The sequence below is a fragment of the Lepisosteus platostomus genome, chromosome 19, assembly GCF_059453375.1.
Source record: "Lepisosteus platostomus isolate fLepPlt1 chromosome 19, fLepPlt1.hap1, whole genome shotgun sequence".
NCBI classification, from domain to species: Eukaryota; Metazoa; Chordata; class Actinopteri; order Semionotiformes; family Lepisosteidae; genus Lepisosteus; species Lepisosteus platostomus.
In genome coordinates, this window is record NC_142629.1 from 3,770,129 (window position 1) to 3,792,956 (window position 22,828).

Consider the following 22,828-nt stretch of genomic DNA (forward strand, 5'->3'; position numbering starts at 1 on the left):
GACAGGATCAGAGGAATCGGTTCTCCAGCAGCATGCGGTTCATATAGCGCACAGCAAATAGATGCTCTAACGCCGAGAAATATAGGTGTTATCTCTTGAGTGCCGCCGTTTGCATTGCTGGAATCCCAGAAAGATCAAACATACAGTACAGGCAAGCAGGCAGGCAAGGCAAAGAGCTATGGTGTCTAAACATATTCGGTGGCTGAAGAGGAAAAGCACTGTAGAACATGATAGCCGCTTGATCGAAAATCCGTATTTAAAAAATCTGCAGTAATATTCCTCTTGTCAACATAATTGAATGGGGACACCACTTTCTGTGAAAAAAAACTGCATTTTCTATCAGGCAGAAAATTCTATTTCTGTAAAAGAATCCAGTTACATAGAGTACAGGTAGGAGCTATTGTTATTTAACTGACATTAGGGTTGGGATACTGTGATTGCTCCTTTTCTTTGTAGCATAAACAAATAGCTCAAAAGAGCTTTTTTCTTTTCTTTAGGCTATAGTGAAAAATGTGCCAAAGGGAGTTGTTGCATTAGCGGCAACACAGGAGTTCTTTAAGGATTTATTTAAAAGCCATAAGAGCTTATCAGGAATGTATAAACAGGCACTGTAGGGTTTGTCGCGGGTCAAGGAAACCATCATTGTGACAAAAAAAAACTTCCCTGTGAAGTTTCTCAATGTGACACGTTTGAAAGAAAGAAAAGTTTTAAGACATACACTGTTTTTTTTTCTTTTTAATGTTCTGAAAAGAAAAATAAACAGAATTTCAAGGTGCTTTGTGAAGAGTAATGGGTTCCCTCATGTGAATCTGATTAGTTGAAAAATGCCTCCCTTAACACCGTTATTAATATTCCGTACTTGAGGTGGTATTGGTCTCTGTTTCCAAGTTTAAATGTTAGATTTTCTTCTCAGTACCACACGAAGGTAGAATGCATTCTAATCTGTATTATCAGCTAGTATAGGGAGGACCTTATTCATTATAGCACTGCTATTTTTTTTCCATTGAAGTACATTCATCATATGAGTGACATGATTAATATGAATATTGATTGCAATCTGAGTAACCTAGCTTTTAGTATTCCAGTCTGGACATAAAATTTCAATATTAATTAGAAAAAAAAAGTAATTTGCTAAATGCCAGCATACTTGATTTCTGAATGGAAATGAAAAAATATATAAATGGTTTATTGATTGGTTAAAAGGACCTCATTCACAATACATCATCTGCACAGTAATAGCAAATGCTATAAGTTTATTATCCATTTTCATGCAATTTCAACAGCACCCAGGAGTTCCTTGGCATTGATCTCTAGGATGCAACTTTAGAGAAAGCAGATTCCTTTTTTCTAGCACTTTTACATGAAAGGTTTTTTCTTGAGATGAACAACAGCAAGAGGTAATGCTGTTGGTCGTGGTAGTAATTAAAGTGACAGCATGTGCTCTAAGAGTCTCTGCAGTTATGCAATAGATGTAGCTCTGGAACATTGAAATCACAGCTGTGACTTTTCAGCAAACTTCTTTTATTTACATATATATATGCTTTTGGGTATAGTCTCTATATTTTTTTATATTACTAGCTTCATAACACCTCAAATAAGTAGATTGGCAGAGTCCCTAAAATACACCACCATTACTTCATACTGTAGGAAAGCTTCCTTTTAATGTGAAGGACCTCTGTACTCGATATTTTAGAAAAGTGAGTTCTTGATTACCTGCTCTCTCTGCAAACAGCTATGGTTTTCAGTTGCTGAATTTCTTGCCACTTTGACTGCAAAGCAACAGGTTTTTAACTCCAGCCCAGGGTTTCATGATTATCTGCTGTTAATCCTGTCATGTCAGCAGAAAAGAGTATGGTTTTGTACATAATAGCAGACAATTCAACTTATGTATCAGCCACTCTGGAATTTTAATTAAGATGGAAATGATGTAATGATTTTTGCAGCTACTGTTATATTCTGTTATATTTTATTCTATGTGGGTGGTGTTTCCTGTAAAGAGTTAGCTGTCTCATTTTATTTTTTGAAGTACAGTACTTACTGTATTATATTACAATGCAATACTCTACCCACTGTACTCATGATCCCTTCAGCCAGCTCCTCACTGACGCATTAAAGTAACCCATTAAACAGTCCAATACACTGCAGAGACTTCTCTGTTTAAGGTAGCAACTTTCAGTTTCTGTTTTTCCTCACAGACTGGTACTAATTCTACCTGACACATTCATTGCTTCACGTTGTTACACTGAATAGGAAGAACGTGCTGTAATCAAACTCTTTCTTCACTTTTGGTAGTCTAGTGTAATAAAGTAGAACACAATGTCTGTGTGAATTAAGATACAATACTTTACAGTGTGTTCATTCACCGTTAATTTCTTCGTATTTGTACCTAAAGAGCACATCAAGCAATTTAATTTAGACTAAATTTAGAAACCGTATGATCAACATGTTTGAAATGAATGACATGAGATGAATCAAGGGCTTTGGTTTGAGGCCCAGTTCAGATATCATTCATTTTAAAATCTTAATGAGAAGGAAGAAGCAGAAGAGAAAATGAGGAAAGTAAAACCAGCTTTATGGCCTGCTTTTCTGGAGGTCAGCTGAGGACAGTCCACACATCGGTGGGTTTGAAAACTGTGCAGGTTTACATTTCACATTCCCTGTATTCTAGTGAGAATGAACACTTTCTTGATGGAAACCAGCAGGTTGCAGCCGGGGCAAAAATGCATACTGCACAGTGCTGCCCTCTTTGTACAAAGGACCATCAGCACAGATAGGATTCTCTCCTTAGAGACATTTCCCATGTAGTGTAGCAAATCTGACCAGATCAAATTACACTTGACACCAAAGCTGTATTGTTCTCTCTGTCTGGTTGGATGAGTTTATTTGAAATGGCTTGCTGAAGTTTTTGTTTGTTTGTTTGTTTTCTGCTGGTGCTTGGCATTTTACAGAAAGGACTGTAACTGGGCTGCTACAGTATTTTATTACTGGATGTGGGGTTGTACTGTGGTGTCCCAAGTTACACAGTGGTATAAAAACTCTACAACACTCAATCTTAATCAATTTGCTAGCGTGTGACAGACAGCTATAACGAATTACATTCCTATAGTTTCCACACGAGGAGAAAACTGCTCCCATGCAATCTGGCACTCTTCCTCAGTGCTTCAAGACTCACAGATGTATTTGTCCCATTGTCTACATGATGCCACATTGCAGCTCGTGTCCCATCTGTTTGAGTAATTACTGTCATGTAAACTGGTTTTCCAAATTGTGCACTGCATTGTGGATACATCGTCGCTATATGGCAATTCTGATTAACGGGATTACTGGAATAATTATTGGTATAGTGAAATCAGCTGAAAGACTAATCTTTTTGTGATCCTAATAAACAGTTTCAAAGAAATCAGTATGAGGTTGTCCTGTAAGAAGAGATGGCTTAGGGTGGTAAATGAGACAAGTGTGGCCAATGGACAAAGGATGAAGCAGGTGTGAACAAGACCTGTCCTCGTTCTAATCAATAGAATAAATTTAAAGACATGTAATGTACAATAGAATACATTTATGTCTATATATTGCTTATTTAAAAAGTTCAACTTTATTAACTGTTCTACTCTATTTCACATATTACAACATATTATATGAAAAAATGCATGTATTGGAAAATCCTTTAACATATTTGGCAAACTTTGTACAGCCATCCAGATGAACAGGATTCTCACAAACTCCGCCCAAGTTAGTGCCTTTAGATGTTGCATCTTCAACACATTACTGCACCAATCTGAAACTGCAGCAAGATTACATAGTTTACAGAGACAAGAACACAGAGCACATACAGTAGCTTTCATTTTTGCTGGTTTAGTAAAATTCTGGCCATAAGCTGGAGAAAGCGTATGACAGACAGTCATGTCCTTCAAATGACTCGCCTAGACTTCATGCAAAGATTGTTAGGCGCCCAAGTGCTCCGCTGTCGTCTGAGCCACGATGAAAGCATGTCATGGGACAGAAAGTCCAAGTCCATTCTCCATGGCCTTCTTAAAGGTTGCTCCTTCTTTCAGTTGCTACCTGAAACTTCAGGCTCATAGGCTGAATGCCTGGAGACTGTGACTGATAACAAGTGCTGAGAGGGCAGAGGCAGGTCAGAGCTCTCAGAGACCCATGGACAAGCCAGGAAGCTGTTGTCTGCAGTACATGCCTTCCACTGGCACCTGATCTATGTGAACTACAGGAGAACCTGCGTTTACTGGGCTGACTTCCCACGTCAGAGCCAAGCATTACTCTGAGTGCCCCATTGTTCCCAATATGCAAGAAAATGAATTACATGTACAGTAGTTATTACTTTAAAAAACAAAAACTATCCCCTGCACATCTAATATTTGAACAATTTTATAAAGACATTAATTTAACCTTAAATACCAGATACATACTTTATTTCTAAACATGTTCAGTCAGTCCAATGGCATTTCAACAGCGTATACTCAAATTCCGCAGTGCAATCCTGCCAATGGAAATTGAATAAGCTTTTTGCAACACAGGCTTGAAATTCTTAATGGCTTGAGAATTAGATACTTGGTTTCACAGGCATCCTCTCAGGTAAAAATCAAATTTTGCAGGTTTGGTCCTCATCCACGGATTGTAAGGGGCCTTGTTTGAATGTTACAAGTGTACCATGAACTTCAATCTCTCTATATAGTCACAGCAGAATCCCTACTTCAATAGTAATTTGTCACAAAGAATACTTTTTTATTCCCTTTGTATGATGCGATGTTGAATGACAACAGCTACTGTTGGTGCTGTTATGTAAGCTTTTAAATACTCAGTCCAGTTTAGCTTCATGGAAATATCTATGCTCCTGCCATCTTATGCAACCGTTTTTAAAATATTATGGACAAATGAATAAATATTCCCTTTATGTTGCTCTTAAAGGAAATATGGATAATTGACTTCAGTAGTATGTCTGCCAATCCAATGTTATTGAAACACCCAGCACCATGCCCTGTATTCCAATCAAGAATATTAGACACATACTGTGCAAACAGTAGTGTTATTTTATGTAAAATGATACTGAATATATATATTTTTCATGTCTTGTCTGGCTGAACTGGGTTTATAAACTATGGCATTGACTTGTGGTGTCAGGTGTAACCTACAGCTTGAATAACATAAAGACTGGCTTCCAGTCCCCAAGTCTAACCACTAGGCCACACTGTCTCCCTTTCCTCATTGATAACACAGAAGGAAGACCTGCATGCCGTACTTGTACCACAATGGGAAGACAAATTCAAAGGGAAAATGGAATTTCGATCTTGAATCTTTGGGTGGATTGAATCTTTCCCTTTCTTATAAAAAAATGGTTTATTTTATTAGAACAGATTTTTTTTTCTTGAGAGGATGCATTTTAAAACGGAAGGCAGCTGTTCCCACGTTAAAAAAAAATCACTAAAACCTCAGTTATCAGAACTAAAGCAATAGCTCTGTACAGTTTTAATAATCGTGCTTTGTGTTTTGTGCAAACGCTGTTGTGCCTGTGACATTTACAAAGAGACATTTACTGTATCTCTCTTGCTTCTGCAGGAACCTGATTTAGATACATATACAGTATAGAAAGAGAGCATACAGTATGAACATTAAAAAAATATTTCCTCTACATAATTGTCACTCAAGACTTGTTCAAAACCTGATTATAACATTCTTATAACTTGCACTTCCAAAACTAAGATATATTGATCAGTGGGGAATGTTAAACTGAAGCACTTACTCATGAAACTACAATTTAGGGCTCCTGTTGTACAAAAAAAGTTATAAATAATTTATACTGAGAACAGCCATAGTCAGCCACCTTTTCCACCTCGTGGAATACAATTGCTGCAACATGAAGGGCCCTCTTTTTAGAAATACAGTTTGATTCAAATCAATAGTTTGCATGTTTGTGAAGTGATGGTAACCCAGTAGTTCCTTGAGGTGCTAACTGAGGTTCAAAAGGCAGACAGTGTTTTAAGTAGTAAAATACACAAAAATCTATATTTTAAAGCTTAAGGAACCTACAGTAAGTATTTGTTCTTCCATGCTAATTTTACCATAAGACCATAAGACATGTTTTGCAACTGCTGTATTTGCAATGCAGACAAATGGACTGACAATGTTATTAGCTCAAGCTGTAGTTTTGTAAAGGAAATGTATCTGAAAGTGAGACTGAATAAGCTTATTACTGAAATTTTGAATGACATGGGTGCTTCTGTCTTTCTAATGTAACACAAAAACTGAGGGATGTTCTTCTTTTACATCATAACTGAGACCTACAGCTGTTTACAAGGATGGACTAAGTGCTGTAGTCTGGAATCAATCACTAAATTGAGGCTTGTTTCTTTAGTACTGCCTTTATTGTTGTAATTACACAATGTGCTGGAAAATCCTGTGGTACGGTAACTGTATTAACAATGTATTTGCTAAAGTTTCTTTAAGCTGCCTTTTGTGTTTTTCCTTAGCGTTATTTAGGTAGTGAGCCCCTCCCCCCTGTTTGGTTATACCCAGCACAGCATGGTTACACACCTTCTGCAGTTTGGTTTAAATCTCTTACAAGAGTCATTTGTCTGAGCTGACTGTGAGGTCTGGGTACAACCCAGTTATACCAGTTGTGAGCGGCTGTGAATAAGGTGAGCGTTGCTCAAAGGTTATTACCCTGGATTGAACACATGGGAAGAGTGTTGAGGGCAGAGCTGTTGGATCGCTCTCTGCTTGCAGCTGTGTAAGAGATGTCTGCCCTGGGTAACACATATGCAAGTCTGGGGAGGCTGCACAGCCCCAGACATACAAAGCACTTTTGAATTATACTTAATACAGACGCACTTCTTCTTTGTTTAGGAATAAAAATGTGTGTCTTCTTAGGGCACGGTTACACTACTGTTTGTTTCTCACACACATATTTCTTATTTTATTAAGTCACAGAACTCGCGCATGAAGGTTCTGTGTTTTTTTTAAATCTGAGATTGTTGCTTAGAATTTTTTTTTTTATATAACAACTTCTCTGGCCACAGTAAGGGTTAACTTAAGAAAAGTCCCCATGGACTTGCGCTGCGAAATATTGGAAGAGTCAATGGAAATAACACTGTACTTAATAGACAGAGAAAATTAGCAATTCTCTTTTGCCCTAGGGTGAGTGTAGGCCTTCATAATGTCTTGATCTTTTTGAAAAGAACTAGAAAAGAAAAGCAGTTTCATAAGAAAAAAAATCTTAAAATGGAAGTGGGGATTTTCGTGACGAGCAAATAGCAGAGGGGTGATTGGCTGTCACCTGAGGAAGGCAGAGTGACAAAGAAGAGTCCCTTTAAAGGCATCCAATTATTCTTCCTGTGCACATTTGCCTCTTTTTATACCAACGCTTTTGTGGCCATTAAAAGGGGTGTGATGGTTGTTAGTATTTGAGAAAATTCTTAATTATAAAACTGTACAGCTTCCCTTTTTTTTTTTTCCACTGCTCCTTATTAAGCGAAAACATTTGTGGATTTCTTCAAACTGCTACAGTGGCAATTATCTTCAAGGTCATTAACTGTATAATCCCGAGATTGCGTCAGGAGCAGGACTACTGTTCTTTGCAGCCGGGCCGCCGGTACATGTAATGGTGTGAGCTCTGTGCTTAGGGACTGCTTCCACACTGGCACCCACATCTTAGGGAAAATAAGGAAACTTAGCTGGAGAAACACTGAAGTTCCAGTCGGTATTCTGTTTAAAATGATTGAGGAAGATTATGTCAATTAATTTCTCATAGCATAATTGATCATATTTTATAAGATTGTTTATAGAGGTAGGACATATTACCTAAATTAAAGTGTGACCCACATTTTTCAGATGTAAAATATACAGTACTGAGGATCGTGATTCTCTGTCGAATTCATGATGACAATGACATTATTAGTATTGTTGTTGGTGTTATTGTGTTGATGGTGAGGATTCACATCCATTATTGTTATTCTTTAGTCCAGCGGCTACCTTTTTGTAAGTCGTTTACAAATTTGTAGCCACAGAAATATTTAGAATTCCCCAAAAAAGCACAAAAAAATAGACGCGATTCTTCCTGTCTTTCTCTGCTATAAAACAGCAAAACAACATTTCGCCCTTGTCGGTTAGACCTTCTTTGTATCCAAATGAAATATTCATTCTTTTGCTGGTGAAATAATTTGTTTGATCTCTTTTAATGTGTCTTTGTGGAGTTTCCGGGCTAAAAAGGTTAAAGAAAGGGTTACAGGAATTTGTATTGCAGCTTGAGAGAGATTTCCTGAATGAGCTTCGGAGTACACCCCTTTGTTGTAATTCAATAAATTATTTACTTTAAGACTCTCCCCAGTTCAGGGAAATGGTCTTTTTGGAAGCAGCAGCTACCCTAGGAGAATAGCTAAGTTGTCTTCTTAAAGGTATTTTTCTTTTAGCTTAACTGACGTTTTCAGAGCAGACCTTCCTTGTAAGGAATTAATAATTGATGCCTTTCTTCAAAAATAATTTGCTTGATGTTGTGTGCGTGTGCCGATCTTTTAGAAGAGACAATTGCCAGGAGATCTCATAGTGGGTTGGTATCTTTGTTACAATTCCATTTCTGTGAGGAACGTTCGACTCCTGTCTGCCAAGCAAGCCCTTTGTAAGTAAATAAATTTTTAATGCATTTAATCACAGGTTATTTACTTACAATTGCAGTAATTTCTCACTGTTTTTCATTTCATTTTATTTTGAGTCAAGGGGATCTATTAGTTAAAAGACTTTCTTGAAAAATAAATAAATGCACAATTTCCATGTGCACCACTGTGAGGTATTAGGACTGATTGCTGATTTGGCAGGAGGTCACTGCATTTTGAGAGTGTTTTTAGATGGAAATCTTGAAACAATAGGGGAGGGGGAGAAGTATGTTGATTGGGTGTTGAGGTTGTATAGCTTGTATAGCTCCATTTAACGCTGCTGCCGTTTTTGTCTGTGGATTCCTTGTATTTTATTGTTATCATTCAAAGCCCCTCAAAACATTCATCCCAAGAGCAGCACTGCAAAAAATAATCCTAAGTATTTGTTGCACTTTAATAAAAAAAAAATCCCTTTTTTATTTTAAAAACTTCACAGTGCAATGTCGTTTTTTAAATTTAGATTTGCACGCAATTAAGAAATTATAATTCATAATGAGTTGCCAATCCGGTCTTCTCTTATTTGTTTTTGAGACAATCCATTTCCCTTTTTTTTTTTCTTCCCTATGTCAGGTCATAAGAGGGAGGTATCTGAATGATTATATCAAAAGGGCAATTCAATTCCAACTGGACAATGGCATTAGTTTCCCAAAAATCTCAACAGCTATTTGTGATTCAGTGCTGCCCTCCCCTCCTCCCCCTCCCCGGGGAATTCAGAAATGCGGTATCTGAATTTCGGTGAATGGAAAAGACTCTGCCCTAGGACCCATTTGACAAATGAGAAGCCGTACAGCATCAGCACCAGTCGAGTGAAGCCCCAGCAAAGGAGAGGAGGCAGTCTCTCTCCACTAGTCAGCAGCTAACTGCTCACTGCATTGCCTGAGCCTTGAACTGTCAGGGAAGTTGCATACACCCATCGGTAGGCTGCAGGCTCTCTCTTCTCTCAATGTTCCATTTGCAATCTCTTGAACCTGCTGGGGGGCCTTGACTGAGCTGGCGAAGTGAGCTTTCTAAGGTTTACACAGACACTCTCTCACACACACACACACACACGCATACATATATACACGAGCCTACAGACGCACGCGCTGAGGCACACACACACACACACACACACGTTCCCGTTCTGCTTCGAAACCTTAGCTGCTGCCAGCTCGACAAGCAACTCCAACAAGCAGTGAAACTCAGCTGACAAGACAGGACAAGCGTGTGTGCATGCAAGCCCCTTCACTTGTTCTACGTAGACTTCAGAGAAGCACAATGCAGCATCCTCTTACGGGTGCAACGTGCGTCGCACTGCCCAACGTGGGCATGTGTCCTCAGCTTTCCTGTGCCTTGACTTTCATGTACTTACAGCAGGTAAGTGCACCTCTCTATTTTCTGCACTGTGAGAAATGCTTCTGTTATTCTATAAAAACTGTAGGTGCCTGTGCTTTGTATTTGAGATGCTACAGTTAAACCCATGAAAGAGGATTTCCCTGCTTTTCTGTTTCTTTTGTGTTTGGGAATGAGTGTCGTGCTCCTTTCAAGTTCCAACTCTTATCGTGAGGTTAGCCTATAGATGTACGTAGTCGATTCCTTAGCCAATGTAGAAGGCTGCCTTTTGTAGCCACTACACAACAGTTTTTTAAAAAGTGACGCATTATGAAATATGCAGCAACAGAAGCAGCCAAACTTGTTAAATTATTGACTGCAGCTGTGCTGCTGCCAGAATTTTTTTAAATTATAATTGTTCAATTGTTTTGGAGTTTGTTTAACTGGAATTTGGTGAGTCTACCCTTGAGATTTAGTGTAATTGTCCTTTAATTTGAGTAATGTGCTGCATTTTGTTATTCATTTTAAAATTAAGTTACAAAGAAATGGTGAGTGTATTCTGTGGGTGATATGGTGCATCTGTTTTGCATTTATGCTGGCAGTCGTTCTGTGAAAAAATGCAGTAAATAATGTAGACTAAAGAGTTGTAGATTGTTAGCATTGGAACCAGTTAAGGTGTATTTGCTGATCTAGGTGGAATATAGACAGTGTATATATATATATTAATCCCTGTTAGGTGATATCCTTCAGCGATATATTTTCCTTGCAGTGTTTTTTTTTCTGTAAATGTGTTTTGAAATATGAGATGTTAAGTACAGTATTTGTCGGAGACAGAGCAATAAAGTCCCAAGCATGGTGTCTTTTTGATGACACTTTCTTAAAGGTAATATAATTATATATATATACAGTAAGTTTTGTCTGAATCATTTTGTACATGTGAAATTAGTTTTAATGTGGTGATTGAAACTCTAATGGAAATGATTAAAGCCAATGTAACTTTGGGCAAGGCTGGACTGTTTTTACTCTATGAATGGTGATCTCATTTTCTTCTATTCTGTCACACTGAGCAATCATTAACCTTCTGTAAGACCTCTGACCTTTATCTTATCCATCCTAAATTGCATTACATGTTAATTTAATTGCAAATGCTCCAGTAAGAAACACATATATTTTTCTCTGTATATAAAGACTAGCTATATTTTATATGCATGCATATAGACACTTCATTGTTACTTTTAATGTTGTTTTGGATATGTTTTGCTATGTTAAGGTAGAGCTAAAAAAAGCCATACAGTATATGTACAGTATAGCAGCATAGTGTGTGCTCTAATCTATCCATAGGCTGTAATCTATCCATTTTCAGATTCAGTGTTCCCTGACTAGATTAATATGGATTTTAAAATTGCCCTCGTGAAAACTTGGGAAGTGATCTTTTTTTATTTCAAAATGCAAATTCTGTCTTAAAAATTGATATGGATATAAAGTACCAGCGTGTTTTACCTGTGCTAGAAACGGATACCATTTTCATTTTTCCTAGCTGGTGGTACTTACTTGAATTCCAATTAATAACCTATACTCCAGTTGTATATAACCGATTAAAATCAGATCATTTCGTTTTTAAATCAATCTAACGCTGCACAAGTGGTATATGATAGGGGTATAATATGCTGTGCACACAAGTGCGTAATTTTGGTCCTCGTGAGGCAGTGTACAGTTGACATGGAGGTGCCACTCAAAGACTGATAGAAAAGTCATTTCATGAAAAAAGCTTCACAGGAAATCGACTTGGAATTAGAGGTGAAATGGTTCCTAATGGATGAGAAAGGGTCATAGTCATTCCATCTAATAGGTTTCTGACTAATATTCCAATCAACGTTGCTAAGAAGACACAGGAAATTTCCTTCCCTACTCCTTAAGAGGTGTGTCGTAAATGGGCTACATATGCAGTACATACAGCTGTTAGCAAATAAGCAAATCCTTTAGAGTGATAACTCCCCTGCAAATTCTTTATAAATGTTCATGGAGATGCTGAACAGAGAGTCTAACGCACGTCCGCTTGAAAGAGCCAAGGTAAACCATCCCTTTTTTTCGCAGAGATGTGTTGCTTTGCTTCTTTCACCATAACCCATACAACCCCCTCTGCCAATTTAAAACTCTTCAGTGTGGACAAGCTCTGGGTGGAGGTACAACCAAAAACTGTACTTTCACTTAACAGAAAGGGAAAAGAAGGAGCAAAATGTTGCTGCTGATGGCCTCACGCCTTCTCACGATGCATACAGTAGCTGTAGATTTTTATGAGCTGTAGTCTTTTTATGCTACAGTACATCGGTGGCAGAAACGGAAATAATGGAATACTTCTTGGCCTTATTTGACTTTTCCAAGGTCACCTTTTTTTATTGAGAATTTTCTATTGTTTTTAAAAATGTTTCTTTTTTTTTGGGTACCATTAAACGGTGCGTCGTTGTGCCCTAGAAGCTTCAGCACACAGTGTGATTAATGTTGCTGCTTGGCTTGTTCTAATTTACCATTTACCAGAAGCCTGGCAGGACTGCTCCATTGTGGTGCCAACAATTGTTTGATTCATGCGATTCAATTATTCATAGTAGCAGGTAGAACTTGATTTAATTCTTTCCTCTGCAAGCTTCCGTGTGTCATGTCCAGCTTTACCTTACAAGTTCATTTAATCTAAAATAAAAGAGAGCTGCCAGTCTGTTTGTCAAGATCTCATCTTTCGAGACACTTGTAGGAACTCATTCTCTAAGTACCACGGCTTTGCATTTGTTTTTTCCTCCAAAATAAAAACAGGATTTGCTTTGAGGTATTTTAGAGCTAAAAAATAATATTGGAAGACTTTGTTTTCTTTCTTTACTGAATGTATCTTCATTTGAAATTCAGGTTTGTTACCGAGATGTACAGTACCAACATAATTAACTTTTAAAATAAATAGAAAAGATTGTTATAGACAAAATGTTGAATACTCTATTGTCGTTCAAGTATTTGATTTTGATCCTGTTCAAATTACACACATTTTAATATAAAACCTTCAGATATAATCTTTTTTTTTATTTCTTACAGCAGTAGGTTTCATTATTTTTGTTGAAATCTTAATGAAGAACTGGGAATTCTTTAAACAGTGATAGCTACAGCATATAAAAGGTTCCATAAAAATATAATGCCATATACTGTACAGTGCATGTTGTGAATGAAGTTTAAAATGGTATATCTCTTGAAAATAGCCTGTGCGTCTTCTGCTATTAGGAAATGGTCATTTAGTTACATCTGATGTTGTACTAATTGATGTTAAAATGCTGTCTGCCTGTGCACACCTAGTGTATATCCGTTCTTAGGTGTCTATTCGTCATCCTACCTGCATGGCTATTTATCTAGCCATCCTCACAGCATGAGCTATCACATAATCACTGAAGTGTTTTCGATACGCAGTTTACTGTATCGCTAATCTTCACATAATTAATGCCATAAGTTTAGAAAAAGCATTCTAATCAATCACGACTGGCAAATATATGGCCCATCACTTTGGGTGATACGCTGTGCAAATTTGACTTGGTCTCCTTAGGTTCATCTGCTTTACTGACTGACCCCTCCCAAAATCATTTCTTAATGTTTTTCCCGGAACATGTGTCCTGTTTTGCTGGGCAGCATGATTTGGACTCTTGGAAATCTTGCTGTATTTCAGCGGGGTGCGGTTTGGACCTATGACCAGGGTTGTCTGTCCTGCTCTGTGAAATGTGTAGTAAAGACTTTGTTGTGGGCGTTGAACTCTGAAGGAAGAAGCGGGTCTGTGTTTGCTTCCTTTCTGTTTGTCAGTCTAAATCAGTGTGCACTAATAGCAATATGTCAGCTTTTAGTCTGGTCTGTTTTAAATACTAAATGTATTCCATCATAATCATCATTATCACGATTTTGTTTTTAATTGTAACCCTCCTGAGATTATTGTCAGAAGGTTTATTTATGAAGTGGCAATACTAATATTCAATATTATTTTTTTAAGAACCTCGAACAAATTTGAGTCACCAATTAACAATTTATTGTTTCTATTCAATAAAGATTGTGTATCTATTGTAATTTATTGCATTGCTTTCACATTTATTAAACAATGTACATTGTCATTAAAATTCAACATATTTTGTGGAAGGCTCATGTATTAAGCAACAGTATTTAAACTCATCTATGGCTTACTGTGCAGCATTGAGGTGGTAATGATTTTTAAAATTATCTTTAATAGGTGAGAGCTGAGAACCGAACCTTATTGACTGTCCTTGGGCCTTTTGCTAACAAACTTCGTTAGTGAATAAAGACAGATTGACTCATAGGGTTGCACCTGTTGAAATGAATATTCATTCTTTTCAGTGTTAAATTTGGAGTTTTGATGTATCTGTATATTTGTCTTTTTAACTTAATCCTTCAGGTTTCAGGTTGATATTGTCAGTGCTATAGCTGTAACTAAAATATACAGTACATCTGAATAATGGGTAAATATCCAACTCTTTGGACTGCTTCCCTACATTTCTGTTATAAATAATCAGTCTTTCTCATATTCTTTGTAATGCATTTTTTAAATTAATTTAGTAGCATTTCCACTTCCTAAAAAAATGCTTTGCAACTTTCATGTGAAAAATTGTCCTTTTCAGCAAAGTGCACATCAAAGTCACATGTTATTTAATCTTATCAGGACTGTTATAGTTATCCATAAGGACTTGAAAAGCTCTGAAGTATTTTCTTTCTTCTGGCCTAAATAATTGTAAAGCAGCATGCACTTAAACCAATAGGTAATACTTTAGACTAGGGGTTACAAGTACCACTTGAATTCATTTTCAGAATGGAACATATTAATAAAGTATTAATAATAAAGTATTAACTGTGATGATAACCAACCTCCACTACAGATCATCTGCATGCTAGTAACAGCACTAACCATAGCCTGAACCAATCCACTGACCCTCATACTAAGATTTAGGCTATTTAATTAGTTTTAGAGCATCATTAATAATGGGTTATTTTAAGACAGTTATAATGGAGAAACCAAACTGAAGTACGACCAGCCTCAAGTATTATTTTGCTTTTCATTTTGCCATTCTTGATGCTTGCAGTGTTTCAGGCTGTAACCTCCCTGGCGTGTTTAGGTGGTGTGGAATAGAAGGCGGAGACAGGCCCTCTAAATATTGTACCATCTGCACCGCCTCTGTGTCTGTGGGCACGTGTGTGTGTAGGTGTGTGTGTAAGTAGAACATGCTCATGTTGATAGTGCCGGCTCTTTTTTTCGTTGTTGACTGGAGCGTTGGATCGAGAGGCTGATAGCTCCCAAAAGAAGCTATTCCTCACTCGGCTCAGGTGCAGTTCTGTTACCTCTTGCTGGGTTTCAATTAGAGATCAGGGCTCTTTTTAGACCTTGTTGTGATGTTTATTCACAAAGTCAACCAATAAAGACAGCCAGGGTTTGACTCGACTTTGCTGTTTCAATCACCGTAGAGCAAGGTTATAGTGCTGTTTATCAGAAATTAGAACATTTAAATGTTGTTTTACCCTGCAATTCTAAAATGAAGATATTCCGAGTGAATAAAATTTAGACCGCCTTATATTTTTTCTTCACATTAAGAAAAGTCCACCTGTTTTTTTCACCACAAGGAAGTAACTGAAGTACTGTATATGTTGCTTACCAATTGATACTGCCCAGTCTTGCTTCTCAGTGGGCTGTTTTTATATGAGAACAATCAACCATTGCTTTGCTTGCATGACTTACAAAAAGGTCCACATTACTAATGCTCACTCACCATCTGTTTGTCTTACAGCTGGTTCTGAGTAATTGTCCAGCAGCTGAGAGACTTGGGGGGGGCGATGTGTTTTGAGCTTTAGAGTTCAACAAACCAAAACTAACGAACATCAGAGTCCTCTGAGGGGGAAAGGCAGATCAGCAGTTACTTATTTAAGCACAATACCTTACTGTCTGATGGGGTCATTTCAGCTGGATGGGTTTTTCCATGTGCAAAAAGAACGTGAAAAATAACACCACTGTGAGTTCTGGGCTTGTGCAGATCACCTTTCATTGTGTCTGGTACAGGTAGATCAAAACCATTGAGCTATCCAAATAAACAGTTTTGATATCAGTATTGCACAAAGGTTTTAAAGTAGAGGAGGTATTAGCTGGTAACTCTACCACAAAGACTGACTGCATTTTTATTTCTGATTTCATAACATGATATAAATAAGAGGTGTTGATGTTGCAGTAATTCTCATACCTTTTTGTTTTTGTTTTTTTTTTGCCTTTTTGAGTTCTGTCTGAACTCTGTAAATTAGTGAAAAATAGAACTATGAGTGCTGGAGACAAAGAAGCAGGCTGAAGCACTTCTGAATTGTTCTGAATTGTTCCCCAAAAGATTCACAGTCATTCCTCAGGATTCTAAATAGATTGTCTTGCCATCAGTTTTAGATTCAAGTGTTTAATTTGGACTCTCCTGAGGTGTTCTGTCAATTCTCTCCCAGCATCACTCATTTACTGCTGACTGAACGCAACCCAGAGCTATTGACTTACTTTACATATCCCTTCCCCTCCTCCCCTGTCAAGGTAGCAGTCTAGTGAATTTAATTAGAGAAAAATAGCATACTTAATGTCCACACCACACCAAGGTGGCTGTAGCCCCATGTTTGCTACTGCAGAGCTTCACCGTGAGGAGAGATCTCCGAGCTCTCTGATCCTCAAGTCTTTTCTTTTGCTTCCTGAGCTGACAACAAATGCAGACCCCATATTTGTCAGTGAAATGTGGAGGGGCACAGATACAGAAGAGAAGATACTGCTCGCTTGTCCCCATCCGGGTTAGGGTGATGTGCTGATCCCCAGCTGGCCTAAAGGAAGGAAGGAGATGGGTTTGCCCCAAGATAACAGGCACTGCACGAGCTTAGAGGTGAACACCAGAGAGGAAGTGCAGTGCATAGGCAGTAAATTCTTCCAAATGTTTAAAGAAAATAAATCTGCTTAAGATAACTGGAGGAATTTGCAGTTTTCTAAATTGTCCTGTTGACTTATGTATTGTTAGTCTTTGTACACTTCATTTGGGTCTTGTTGATACTGTCATCTATGTACTGTATAAAGGCTGTTTATACAGTACAGTATGTAGTGGGAGCAGAATGTCCTATTCCTTGCACTGTGGATGCCCACCCTCTCATTAAAACACATACCACTGGGTACATTCGCCTGTCATATTCTCTCTCTCACTCCCTGCGCAAAAGCTGGACAAAAGTTCTCATAAAATATCCTGCCTTTTTGAATCAATACGAACAGCTGAGAAACAGGGACAGCTGAGGCCTTTGTGAGCATCTTCAGGGCTGAGTTTGGAACTTATACTGTATAAAAGGGTTGTGCATGAGTTATTTTTTTACCTCCATTTCTTAACTAGTGGAAAAGGTCTTAAATGAATATTTGATCTGTTTAAGAAAAGGAAAATGGGAAATAACAGATTTTTGTATAAATTTGTATATTTTGTAATTGCATTTACAAAAGTAATGGAGCCTTTTCTGTAGGTTGATTGGTGCACATTAAATCTCTATTGCACATTAACTGAAAAAGGGTAAATAAGTGGTCAAAAAAAAAAGAAAAGGAAGGAAAAGATCATAGCGGGTGGTCTGACTGTCGGTTGCAGTTTACCTAAGCTTCGATTTGCCCTGATCTGCAATTTGTGCTGCTAGGTCGTAACATGGCTGCGTAGCTCAATTAATGCTGTGTGGCAGCAAGAGAAAAAGAGGTCGTTTCTTTCATGTAGGAAAACAGAGTTAGATACTTTCAAAGCTGACAGCAAAGCACTGTGGGGGCTTCATTTACTTCAGTTGGGAATGTCATTATCATGTAATGTGGAGTGACTTCTGCGTGCATTTGTAGGCTCATTTTTATAATCCTTATGTTACCGAAAGGCTGCTTAAATTTCTGCTGCTATGCTTCTCTTTTTCTTGACCGTTGATTCCTATAATAACTCTTAGATATTTTAAATAGCATATTAAAGGTTCTGAGAGGTCTTTAGGAACAAAAGCTGCCTGTGGAATTCCTGACTAGAGTACTTCTTTTGGCATCAGACCTTGGGCCTACTTGGTTGTAAGTATTCTGACATCCTGTTGGTGACTTTATTTTAGATTCGTTAGCGTCTGTGACGTGCAGCTTATGTCAAACTATTTCAGTCTCTTTAAGCCAAAACCTTACATTAGATACCGTGTTCTTTCCCTTGAAGCACAATATTCCCCACATTAAAGTAAAATGGATATTTTTTGGGAAATGTGTTTCATAGATAAATCAATTATTTCGATTTCAAGCTGTAGTTATTTCAAGTTCATTTTTTCTACAGTTTTTTGTTAACTATGTGAAAATAGTTATGTTTAAAGGCATATATTGATTACTGTCAGGTATTTAGTGATATTGTGACTTTTGACTTGATTTATTTTAGAAATGATTGGTCTGTATCGCATGTCATGGTTTTTCATTTATTCTGGGATCTTTCTGTATTGTAGTATGTTAGAAAAGATTAAACGTAAATCCCATATTTGTTTATAAGATGATATTTGAGTTGTATTATTATTCCTAAGCATGAAATGTATTTTCCTTATTAACCCGATCTTAAGAAAGGCGCAAATGTTGGATGTGCTGGAAAATTAGGCAAATTCCTGTTTTGCGGTGGACTAAAATCATACATACGTAAATTCTCCTGGTTTTGGGAAACAGGACAAGTGAAGGTCTGTAAGGATATTTGTGTAAGCATGCATTTTTTTATGGTCGCTTTCTGTTTTGCTTTCTGTAAAAACCGGCATTGCAGAACCGAGCAAAGGCAGAGGGAAATACAGAGCAACAGAGAGAGAGAACAAAGCGTCAGGCATCGTGAATGATGGAGTACACTTCACAGCAGCCAATTCCAGGGCTGAAATCCCTGTAGTGCGGGGTCGGCTTTTCAAGCTAACGCAGCAAATTCAGCCTTTGCACATCACAGTATTAATGATTTATACACATCTGCACCACTGCTTTTGTTCGCTGGTGGGGCCCGGTTCTGTTAATAAAGGAATCTCACGATTGGTCCCAGCACTCTAAGCAGTTTTGCTTAATGCAGTGCCTGCTGTCTTCATAAATCAAAAGGCAGAAATGAACAAAAAAAAAAAAGCTCAGCCTTGCTGCATTTATTTTCAAGTGGTGGAATTTTAGGGACAACAAACTAGATTCCAGCCTCTCCTAATATGTGGAAAGAATGTTCTCCTTTCTGATGAGGAATAAATGAAGAGCTGAATGTGCTGTTTCGTCTCAGTTAATTTTTATACTTTTTCCTCTGAAGTGGTGCTGTGACTCGCATGTACAGTACAGAAATAAATATGCAGAAACATTAATAGATGTCCTCATACAGTAATATGTATTCAGTCAAAACGTAATGCCGTTGGGATAAAGGAGTACTGACTGTATTAAACATTTTTATTTCACAAATTGAACAAAACAGCCAACACGTAATTCGCCTTGACTTAGTTTTTGAATGTGGATATTAAATTAATTTTGCCATACCGTGGCTTAAAAAATATTTGAAGGAAAAACTTCAGGGGGCAACATTCATCTTGAATTGTGATGACAGAGGAAATCAACCCGTTTTAAATGATTAACTCCATCTTACCCTTCCATTTAAAATGACGTTTATTTTTCTACTGTTATTAGATAATTGGACTTTTCAAGGGCCTTATTAAAATCAGTGTCGCTCTTCAGCTCGATATTTTTGTTGTGTGCATCCAAATGCCTGACAACTCGATATTTCCACAGGCAGGAGGCAGATATTTAGCAACCTTATGATCATTTTTATTTATTTATTCGTAGTAGTAGTATAGTTATAATTTTAATATTTCAGTATTAAAAGCAAGCCCTAACCAGACAGCACCAAATTGAAAAGCTGTATTGAGAGTGTAAAGGTGCTTGTTGAGAGACACTGTTTTTTGTTGTGTGAATACAGGAATGGTTTACTGGGCACGGGTGATGCTGCAGCTCTCTTGTTTGTAATTTCCCCATCGCTCAGTATAATTTATTTTCCTTTTAGCTCAAGTAAGCAGTGAAACACAGAATGTGATTGTCCGTCTCTTCCACTAAATAGTCAGTCATAGACCAGCTGTGGAATCATGGGATTTCACCTGCCACTTTCAAGATTGTGTCTTGGTATTTGGACACAGTTGCTAAGGGAATAAAGATAGCTCTCGTTAATGATGAATCAATAACTTTGGAAAGAATGACACTGGATTGATTTGTTTCAGACAGAAAAGCCTGAGACTAGATACCTGTACCTACTTTGCCAAAGTTTGAGTTGGAATCTCCTGGAACACTGTTATGTCCAGGATAGGGATATCTTCTCATGTGAAAAAAACAGTGGGGAGTGACATTTTTGGGATGAGGCCCGACACGCTTAGAGGACAGAACTCGGGCAGGTCTTGGTTTTGCATTCACCAAGCATCGCTGTTTCGTAAACAAGAGCATGTTTTGTTTCTTGTATTTATTTGTGTTCGTAGCTCCAAAACCATTTTTTAAAATACATTTGCTCAGAAATATAGAAATGTTTGTTTTGTTTTTCTTAATAATTTCTTTTAACATATTTGACATTGTCATTGAAGAACATCTGAGGCTTGTACTGTAGCTTGGAATTAATATTATTTCTTAGACTGTTACATGTTTTGGAGGCTTGGTCATATAATTAAACATATTATTTCCCATTGGTTGTAACAGATGTATCTACCCATCCCTGAGTAAGGTCTAGGTGTTAAAAGAGACATTTTGGTGAATAATCATTATCTGTGCTGATGAATATGCCTGCTCTCAGAATCAGGTAACTCTTTTGGGAACTACTATTACATACTGTATGTAGACAGTTGTGTTACTATAAAGAACTCCACAATTTTTAGCCATCCGAACTATAAACTCCCCTGCTTCCAACAAGTCACACATTGAGTCTACAAACACTACTATACTGTAGCTCTACAATCATCTATGGGATTCATGATTGTGATATGACGTGTGTATTAATGTAATTTTTTGATTCCTTGGTTTAGGTTTTTGTATAAAAATGTCAAATTAATGTCAATGCTAATTTAATAACGTCCTTAAAAAGTGAATACAGGAACTGTATACGCTGTAGTATATAAATATAAATCTATAGGTATGTTAATTTAAAAAATAGGAAGTGATCTAACATTATTATACTGTACATAGTAGAATGAGCATCAGGTGTCAGTAATATGCCAGACACCTTAACCAGTTAGAAGGGGAGAGACCAAAAAAGTGTTCTGGGATGCTCCCCGTGTAGTCTCATGTTCCTTTCTAATCAGAACTGTTGAAATGGACCATCTGCAAACACATATAGGACAGGAGAAACACCAGTTCTAGATCATTTCCCGTGTAATCAGGGCCACTCAGAGTTCTGAAATTAAAAACTGTTCAAGTAGAAAAGGAGCTAGCTGCAATCATTAAATGTTGGTTGGTGCTGCATAGGGAGAATTTTAAACTTTAGTCCTTGAGACATGCAATTGTTTCTGAGGGTTCAGGATATGCCCATTTCAATTTTGTTAGCCTCAAAACCTAGAAAATAACAGCAGTACGCATCCTCAACAGCTAACTGCAGTGCCTCAGATTCAATGGATGTCTGCACTATGGACTTTTTGCATGGTCTACCAGGGTTCTCACTACTAGATATTTATTGTCCCACAACATATTTATTATTCCTGTTGTTATTATTTATTATGCTTGTAGTGTACTGTCTACATTGGGTGGTGTTGTCTGCTGTACTGTGTACTGTATGTCCAGAGAGATCAGCGCAAATAAGAATTCAAATGCACATGTACACATGGCAATAGACTCCTCTACTCTACTCTCTGTTCTCTTCTTAATTTGAGAAGTTACTTGAATTTGTTTTATGGATAAACAGATAAACCTGATTATATATTTACTTTTGTTGTTCTGTAATGATTTGCTCTGTCACCTTCTCAATTATTTACATCTCTGCACACATCAACAAGCTAAAAAAAAGACTACTTTTTAAAGTCCACAACAGCTGGGAAAAGGGGCTATTGTTTCATGACTTCATACTAGGTTTGACAAAATAAATTAAGTGAATGTTTAAGACAGTACTGTTGTTTCTCAGCATTTAGAAATATGTTAGTTGCTCTATCTCTGTGTGTTTCTGTAGGATGTTCATGTTAGCAATCTCTGCATGGGTGCTCTCCATGGCTGTGTTTATAAACTGGAATGTATAGTATATTATAGAATATCCAAGACACATAGAGAGGAAAAAATAAATGGAATCATCCTTTGGTAGAAAATCAGTGAGCTCTGCATATTTACAGCAGTCTCCTTTTATAGGTAATTTAATGAACTGCTTTATCAGAAAATTACCCACCTCAATAAATTTAGTGCTTTCGGTTTCCAGAGATATAATTATTACAGTTAATGGACGTAACACATCTAAAACCTGGGTTTGAGTAGTCCTTGGAGCGCTGAATAGCAATGCTAACCACACTGGATATTTTTGTGTCATTATTTGCTAGATATTAGTTACAGAATTAACAAGAATTTCCCCTATATAGAAGACATAGTTGTTTTTAATTTCATGCACTCTGAGAGAGCGTATTACATGAGGTTCTCCATTATAAACAAATGACATATAGATAAAACACTCAGCTCATGTTTTTTTCATATTTGTATTCTTCCCCTAAAAAAAGTAACCGTAATTTTGGAAAGGACAGGACTGCACTGTAATCACATTGGACTTCACCTTTTCAAGCCTGGATTTGTCTGAAGCTCTATTCCCATATTAATCGAGTGTGTTGGATTCTGCTGCGTCCTTTTACCCTCCAAA

At 37.3% G+C, this 22,828-nt stretch overlaps 1 protein-coding gene across 29 annotated transcripts in view; it reads left to right on the plus strand.

Moving 5' to 3' along the window:
* Positions 1–22,828, plus strand: part of rbfox1 (RNA binding fox-1 homolog 1) — a 644,752-nt gene that overhangs the window by 480,433 nt on the left and 141,491 nt on the right. Inside the window, exon 1 of one of the 29 annotated variants that reach the window (XM_088613253.1) lies at positions 9,563–10,013. The exons of 27 other annotated variants lie outside the window; for them this stretch is intronic. In XM_088613253.1, the coding sequence (XP_088469379.1) occupies positions 9,870–10,013 (144 nt within the window). In that variant the 5' untranslated portion in view covers positions 9,563–9,869. Of the gene's footprint in view, positions 1–9,562; positions 10,014–22,828 lie in introns of those variants that run through there. One more of the 29 variants, XM_088613254.1, reaches the window with a different exon arrangement.